Source organism: Chenopodium quinoa, unplaced genomic scaffold, assembly GCF_001683475.1.
Source record: "Chenopodium quinoa cultivar QQ74 unplaced genomic scaffold, ASM168347v1, whole genome shotgun sequence".
Lineage (NCBI taxonomy): Eukaryota > Viridiplantae > Streptophyta > Magnoliopsida > Caryophyllales > Amaranthaceae > Chenopodium > Chenopodium quinoa.
Window position 1 is genome coordinate 1,608,083 of NW_018744093.1, and position 9,325 is coordinate 1,617,407.

Genomic DNA, 9,325 nt, shown 5'->3' on the forward strand with positions numbered 1-9,325 from the left:
GGAAAGATCCAAACCGGATGACTTTCGAATTTCCCTCAGTATTCCCCCGAGCCACTAAGTGAGCTACCGCATTACAAGTACGCTTAGCATGAGTAAATTTACAGCTGTTTAGGAACTGACAACCAGCAAAAATATCATCAAAAATAGTGGAAATAGGGGCTAGGCATGGGCTGTTAGAGCATGTTTAATGGGAGAATTCATGAATCCCCTTAATTCTTCTCTTTCCTTCTCTCCTTTTGACACATCATTTCTCTTTCTTCCACATTATTTTCCACTATCTCCATCCTCTTCCTCTTCCTCTTTCTTTATTTTTTCCCACAACAAAGGGGATTCATGAATCCCCTTCCTTTCTATTTATTAACCAACTTCTATTTTAGATATTTGTAAATTTTAATATAATTAGATTAATGACAATTTTAATATATTACAAAAATGTACAATTAATGATAATTTAAAATGCATAATTAGTAAATAGAACGGTTGTCATCCATATAAAATAGTTAATATGGAACATTACAATACATTATGTAAAAAGACAATTAATGAAATTCGGAAACATAAAAATACATTAAAAGCCGATAATTGAAAAACGAGAAACTAAATCATAAATACGTTTTATTTTTAAGGTGAGTTGACGAAAGTGCTCCCAAACCTAACCCATATATGTTCCAGCAAATCATTCTTCAAAGATGTATTAATTTGTTTGTCACGAAGATTATCTCATGTAGCCATCAATGTAGCTAAATTTTGATCTTTATAACGCCCAGGGGTAACGGTGAAAGTTGTTGCTGTTCTCCTTGATGATCCTGCTAGGTTCTTAGGTTGTTCGGTGGAAAATTCCGTTGGATCCCAATAATTCATGTAATTATCGCGCTCATCTTCTACAATCATATTGTGCATGATAATACACGCCATCACGATTTTCCATAGCATTTCGACACTCCGTGCCAAAGCCGGATGTCTAATTATTGCAAATCGAGCTTGTAGCACACCAAAAGCACGCTCAACATCTTTTCTAATACTCTCTTGTTTGATTGTAAACAACTTCTGTTTAGGGGTTTGTGGGGAGGTAATTGACGGGGCGTTAGAACGGTCGCACATTCCACACTCAATCAAATAAATTTATAAATCCTAAAACTAACCCCTAAACAAGTCTAGTGGTAAGTTCGGAGTCGAACCACAAGGAACGGTAATGTTGGATTGTTCTCGATCTAATGCTTAAGCTACGCCGAAATCGGTTTATGGATAGTGGACACTACAACTACACTAAAACACATATAAAGAACAAGGTATGATAAAGTCTACTAGGGGAAAAGATCCACTTAGAACAATTAATAAGCTAATGAGAATCCATTTGATAATCAATCATGCAAAGAAAGAATTATAATGAGAATTAACTACACTCAAAAGTAATCTCTCAAATTCCTAGCCTAGATCCCTCATTGACTAGGTGCATAGAAGAAAATTACCCAAAATGCAATCAAATATATCAATTCTAATTCACAATCCCTTGTCAAACTAGAACCAATATGCAATTAAGTGTGCTATCATGGGAGATCAATCCAATCTAAAACAAACAACATGCCAACATCAATTCAATCAATTTAATCACACAATTATCATCAAATTTATCTCAAATAACTCAATTAACCATAACAAAGCTTCACTCAACACCTAGTAGAAGGAAATCTACTCAAACATGATTAACAAAGCAATTAATAAAGCATAAAGAGAGAAGAGAGTAAGAAATGCTCATTGATATAAAATGGAGATCTTCAAATCATCAAATTCCTCCTTTGATTATCCAAAATCCATGAAAACCATTGTGCTCCTCACTCTCTCTCTAAAATTTTGAGAGTTTCTCTCTCTAAAACCTAAAACTAACCTAAAAACTATTCTAAACTGAAAAATCTCTCCCCTCTTTAATGAGTAAAAAAAATCTGTTTATACCCTTTACAAAATTGCTTAGGAAGCTCCGCAAAAAGTCAGCTGAAACGGGAAAAGGTCCGACCGAACTCTGTGTAGGTTCGGTCGGACTCAGGGTAGGTTCGGCCGAACTCAGGGTAGGTTCGGTCGAACCTCCCTGATCCTTGTTTGGTCGAACTTTCCTGGTTCGACCCCTCCTGTAAACATGCTGAAAACTTGGTTGAAACTGCCTTGGAGGTTCGGTCGAACTTTTCAAAAGTTTGACCACACCTAGGTTCGACCGAACCTCTTAGAGGTGTGGTCACACCTCCTCTTGAACTTCCTCTTCTTGCTTCCTCTTCTTCCCTTTTGCTCCTCTTGTCTTTGTCCATGCCTCCATACTTGGCCAAGGGGCCTCCTACCGTGCTTAGGACCGTCATGGAACCTGCAAAAGATAGCAAAGATCACGAGAGCATGGGGATGATAAAATTATGCATAAAGATTATCAAAACAAGCGCAAATAAGCATACTTTTCATCCATAAAAGAAAAGGAAGCCATAAGAGGAGAAAAGAGGTAGAAAACCTAAGAAAAACAGGAGAAAAGAGACCAATACACTACCCCTAAGGGTAACATAAATGTCACTCATCAAACACCCCCAAGCTTAACTTTTGCTCATCCTCGAGCAAAACAAAACAAACACAACGGAAAACGATGTATATTTTTTTTTTAAAAAAAATAAAACTAGAAGAGAAAGAATATACACTAACTCACTTTCGTAGGAATCACGAATGCATTTAGCGCATGCATCAAGCACTTTAAACCCCATAGATCGCTCTAGAGGACGAGTAAGCTCTCGTAAGGGTGTCCTAAGAGTTTAACCCATAACTCTTGACAAAAATCAAGGCAAGGCAATAAATAAATAAAATAAAATAAATCGAAGTAAGAGAAAAGTTACAAGCGTTCTAGAGTGGACTTTTATGATGGAACAAACATTAATGAATGTCAATCTTTCTAAAATAATAAAGGTATGCATGTTCTAAGATGTCCAAGGTTGATTGAAACATAACATATGCTAAGCATAGAGAACTAAAGGAAACACATTCCACCTTTTGTTTCAACCAATCGAACCACGTTCTCTCTACTAGTTTCAAATCCACTTTCAAGTTAGCTTCTCATGATTCCACGAAGAAACCGGAAAATAAATAAGAAATTAAAAACATTGAGAAGGTTACCCGACATCTTGGCTATGCAAACTCGCTCTATAGGCTTGATTCCTATTTCCCGCCATCATTGAATGACTTAACCCTCTAGGATCAAAAGGACTTTCAAGGTATTAACATATAAGCTAGGAGAGTAAAGGTGCGGAGAACTCTTGAAATTGGTGGTAAACCTATGTGAAGCACGGGTGGAACTTCTTCCACAAGATCCAAACGATTCCAAAACAAAAGTGCCAAGTATGCTTATTAAATAACTTTCCCCCAAGCTTATTTAACACAAAATAACAAAAACAGGGAGAACAACAATAACAAAACCCCTTCTTTTTTTGTGCTTTACATTCTTCTTTACTTTTTTTTTTCAATAATTCCTTTTTCCAAGCTTTTTCTTTTTTCTTTTTTTTTTTTTTTTTTTTTTTTTTTTTTTTTTTTTTAAATGTCCTTGCCTCTTTTAACTTTGGACGGCTTTTTCTCAAAATGTATTTGGTTTTATGCAAAAAAATTATATACAACACATACTTGCTTTGCAAATGAACTTATAATTCTAAACTTGCACCATAAACAATAAAACAAGCTCCAAAACAAAATTGCTTCACAAACTAAAGGTAGGATTTAAAGTGAAACTAAGGCTGGAAGGCTTGTATTAAGGTTAGAGAAAAGAATGTATATGGCTCAAATGGGCTAGTAATAGGGGCAATTGCAAACCAAATCCAAAATTGAAAATTAATCCTATAAAAAGAGAAATGTCTTTGTCATCCCCTAAAGTGGCTCAGTCGCGATCATGGGAGCTAAAAGTCAAGTTCTAGATACGAGAATGCAATAGCCAAGGATCCAAATATGCCGCTCAACAAAGTATGATGAAGGCTAGAACAATTATACATCACTAGGGATAGCAATAACTAACTCTTGATTTCATATCCACTATAGAGAGCAACTCCATCTTACCACAAGCAAGTGAACTAGAGCTTCATGGTCCCAAAGTTCTTAGCCAACTACCTTAGCATACCATATCCTAGGGTCAACCTAACACATTCTCAAACCGTGCACACCTCTAAAATTTAGGAAGAAATACATTCAAGAATACAAGTCCAAAAGTATTATGTCCAAAGCAAGAACAAAAGAAAACACATTGCAAATTTGCCTTGATAGAAACAAAATCTTTTTGGAATTTTCAAAATAAAGAAAATGGAAATGCATATACAAATGTGCATGGCATATATGAATCAAAATTCCACCAAACATGATAGAATACCCTCCCCCAAGCTTGAATGAGGCAACATGCTCAAACTTTAAACCAAAGAATCCATGGGAGGAGAAAAGAAAGAAAGTCATCCAACCAACCAACATATGTCCAACAAGTCACAAATCATTAGAGGAAGAGCAAGGAAGGATAATACCGGATTTTAGGTGGGTGTATATACCCGCAAATGACCCAATTAAAATTTTCAAAGCCACTCTTCTCAAGAATTGAATCTTGTTTTCCATATGATAGCAATTGTGGTGCCAAACTTCCTTGATTCTTGATCCAAATCAATGCACCAAAGTATATCAAGTTATGTACCTAGAAAAAGGCACACAAACATTTCCATGAGAGAAAATCTATTCTAAAAAGAAAAGAAAATGAAAGCAATAAAACACGGGTTACTTCCCGAGAAAGGCTTGCTTAAGGTCCAAGCTTGACCGCTCTAGTAAATAATATTGCAACGATCGCAAGAGCTTGTCAAATGCACTACTACACATCTCATAAGATAACAAGTAAGCAAATGATATAAGAAGGGCATGCACCAAGATTAGTGCACGCAAAAGAAGGTGAAGAGGGAGTTTCCAAGAAGAAGAAGAATCAAAAGAAAATTCAAGAAAATAAGAAGAAGAATAGAAAGGCAAACTCTCTTCACAAAAATCTTTTTGGGTGGCAAAATCACCCTTTTCCTCAATTGAAGACGAATGAGGGACATAAAAATCTTCATAGGCAAGGGGGTCCCCAATAGGCTCATTAACAAAGGACGGAAGGGATATAGGAGTGTAGGGGATATGGTTGAAATTTCTTGAAAAAGGGACATGAGAGAAGGGGATAGGAGCAATGGTCTTACAAATGGTCTCTTCTTCACCACCATTCCTCAAATCGCCAATTTGAGCATGAAAATCAATCATAGAATCCTCAAAAGAAGAACACTCATGATCATGATCTCCCTCAAACATCCAACTTCCAAGAGGAACTACATAATCCCCTTCACTACAATCATGAACAACAACTCCCTCAACTTCCTTAAAGCCTAAAATCTCAAAGCCATGCATGAATGGATGCAAATTCATTTCAAAATGGTCTCTCTCCCATGAAGCATTCTTAATGAACTCACTCAAAAGGCTATGGGTTTTCATTTGACACTCAATAAACACATTAGACATAACCTTAAATGAATCCAAATACTCATGGATAAAAGGATCACAATCATGCACTTGAGACTCATCAAGATGGGAAAAAGGGTTAGGATTTTCAAAATCAACACTCTCTTCATTCTCAACTCCTTCACCATCACTCATATGCTCACCAATGGGATCCTCACACTCTCTTGGTTGCTCAAAATCATCATCATCATCCTCAACACACACATTAAATTGGGATTTTTCACAAACAAGCATCAAGGGTGACAATTGGCTTTCTAACTCTTCTTTTCTTCTCCTTCCCTCCTCAAGACGCTCCTCATTCTTTTTCATTATCTCTAATTGACCTCTCATAGAATTAAGAATCATTTCCTTACTAGGCCCAAGCTCATTATCAAGCTCAATGCACCTAATTTGAGATTCAAAAGTAGCAATAAGGGATTCAAAAGGTATTGAAGGTTGAGGCTCAACAAGAGAAGAAGAAGTACAACCAAGATTGGAAAAATCAACATTAAGATCATGAGCATATACATCACATTGGGGAGTGGGGGCACAATCAAACACATGAGATTCATCATTAAGGGAACGAAGCACATCACAAGAAGGCATGGTAAATAATGAAGAATATTGAAACACACCATTAGCATCAACTTGAGCATGTACCTCATCATCATGAACAAAAGAGGAAATAGAGTTGAAATCATGTGTTTTAGGTTCACTTAATGGATCATGTAACAAATCATGGGAATTCATGCTAATATTAGAAGTATCAACACATTGCATATCAATAATAGAATCATGATTACCCTTATTATAGACATCCCAAGCAAACCAAACATAAAAATCCCAAGCATCATCAATTGATAATGCTCTAAATTCACCATTATGCATGCATTCAACTTCATCCCTAGTTTGCTCATTCAAACCAAAATAACAAATCTCACAAGCCTCCCAAAGACTACAACAATAAAAATACAAATATCCCTCAAGTCTATTGAAATATTCACAAAAAGGCTCATTGTCATATTGAGGAAACGAGTTACTTGCCATTTTTTTTTTTACAAAAACAAGCAAAAATTAAAAAAAAATAAAATAAAAAGAAAAGTATACACAAAGACCTAGACTCAAGCAATCAAAAACAATCAAGCATTGACACCGTTCCCCGGCAACGGCGCCATTTTGACGGGGCGTTAGAACGGTCGCACATTCCACACTCAATCAAATAAATTTATAAATCCTAAAACTAACCCCTAAACAAGTCTAGTGGTAAGTTCGGAGTCGAACCACAAGGAACGGTAATGTTGGATTGTTCTCGATCTAATGCTTAAGCTACGCCGAAATCGGTTTATGGATAGTGGACACTACAACTACACTAAAACACATATAAAGAACAAGGTATGATAAAGTCTACTAGGGGAAAAGATCCACTTAGAACAATTAATAAGCTAATGAGAATCCATTTGATAATCAATCATGCAAAGAAAGAATTATAATGAGAATTAACTACACTCAAAAGTAATCTCTCAAATTCCTAGCCTAGATCCCTCATTGACTAGGTGCATAGAAGAAAATTACCCAAAATGCAATCAAATATATCAATTCTAATTCACAATCCCTTGTCAAACTAGAACCAATATGCAATTAAGTGTGCTATCATGGGAGATCAATCCAATCTAAAACAAACAACATGCCAACATCAATTCAATCAATTTAATCACACAATTATCATCAAATTTATCTCAAATAACTCAATTAACCATAACAAAGCTTCACTCAACACCTAGTAGAAGGAAATCTACTCAAACATGATTAACAAAGCAATTAATAAAGCATAAAGAGAGAAGAGAGTAAGAAATGCTCATTGATATAAAATGGAGATCTTCAAATCATCAAATTCCTCCTTTGATTATCCAAAATCCATGAAAACCATTGTGCTCCTCACTCTCTCTCTAAAATTTTGAGAGTTTCTCTCTCTAAAACCTAAAACTAACCTAAAAACTATTCTAAACTGAAAAATCTCTCCCCTCTTTAATGAGTAAAAAAAATCTGTTTATACCCTTTACAAAATTGCTTAGGAAGCTCCGCAAAAAGTCAGCTGAAACGGGAAAAGGTCCGACCGAACTCTGTGTAGGTTCGGTCGGACTCAGGGTAGGTTCGGCCGAACTCAGGGTAGGTTCGGTCGAACCTCCCTGATCCTTGTTTGGTAGAACTTTCCTGGTTCGACCCCTCCTGTAAACATGCTGAAAACTTGGTTGAAACTGCCTTGGAGGTTCGGTCGAACTTTTCAAAAGTTTGACCACACCTAGGTTCGACCGAACCTCTTAGAGGTGTGGTCACACCTCCTCTTGAACTTCCTCTTCTTGCTTCCTCTTCTTCCCTTTTGCTCCTCTTGTCTTTGTCCATGCCTCCATACTTGGCCAAGGGGCCTCCTACCGTGCTTAGGACCGTCATGGAACCTGCTAAAGATAGCAAAGATCACGAGAGCATGGGGATGATAAAATTATGCATAAAGATTATCAAAACAAGCGCAAATAAGCATACTTTTCATCCATAAAAGAAAAGGAAGCCATAAGAGGAGAAAAGAGGTAGAAAACCTAAGAAAAACAGGAGAAAAGAGACCAATACACTACCCCTAAGGGTAACATAAATGTCACTCATCAGTAATAGCGAAAATAAATGTTGCCCATTTTGGATAAATCCCATCTGTGAGATAATATCCTTGGTTATAGGTATTTCCATTCACAGTGAAATTAACTTGTGGAGCTCGACCATTTAAAATATCGTCAAAGATGGGAGAACGCTGAAGAACGTTTATATCGTTGCATGTCCTTGGCGTGCCAAAAAAGGCATGCCAAATCCATAAATCCCAAGAAACAACAGCTTCTAAGATCACCGTCGCCCTTTTAGATCTTCCTTGATACATTTCTTTCCATCCAGCTGGACAATTTTTCCACTCCCAATGCATACAATCGATGCTCCCCATCATGCCAGGAAAACCCCTTTCTTCCCCTTGTTTAAGGAGACGAACAAGATCTTCCGCGTTTGGCTTCCGCAGGTATTCTGTTGAGAATTCACGAATCACTCCATCAACATAGTGTATAAGACATTCTCTTGTCGTACTTGCCCCAAGTTTTAGATACTCATCAATTTGATCAGATGGGCAACCATATGCTAACATTCTCATTGCTGCAGTGCATTTTTGAATTCCAGAAGCACCTAGTCGCATTGTGGCATCTGGATGTTGTTGAAAAAATCTATCAGTTGCACTCAACGTATTCACTATCTTCATGAATAGAGGTTTTCGCATACGAAACCTACGTCGAAACTTTTCATCGCCGTATAATGGATGGTCACTAAAGTAGTCTGTAACTAACCGATCATGTGCTCCTTCACTATCTCTTGGAACGATCCACCTTGACATTTTTTCACGTCGTGAACCACGAACTTCTTGTTCTTCTACATCGGTGTTAATAACATATGTTACTGCATCCTCTATCACTTGTTGTTGTCGATTTTCCTCAATAAAATCTAACAACATGGAATCGTATATTTCATCACTAGAAGTAGAAGAACTAGAATCAAAATTCATTTTACAATTTTTTGATAATATTTGTATAAAACTGAATGTTAGTATTTGTAGGACAATGATAGAATTATATGTGAATGAAACTGGTCAATATATAGACAATATGATCCACATGAACTAAGTAATAATGCAAGAGAATATTTTGGTAACACATTTCAAAATTTGAATTTTGAGATGTGTTTCGGGGTTTTCTGATGTCCTGCGGGAGAGTTACAATTCCGAGACTGGAACCGGACG

At 36.6% G+C, this 9,325-nt stretch overlaps 1 protein-coding gene across 1 annotated transcript; it reads right to left on the bottom strand.

Annotated features, from left to right (window-relative positions):
- Positions 1-8,152: 8,152 nt before the first annotated feature.
- On the bottom strand, positions 8,153-9,091 carry LOC110692195. The gene has a single exon (XM_021869195.1). The coding sequence runs from the start codon at positions 9,089-9,091 to the stop codon at positions 8,153-8,155; it is 939 nt and encodes a 312-aa protein (XP_021724887.1).
- Positions 9,092-9,325: the final 234 nt, after the last annotated feature.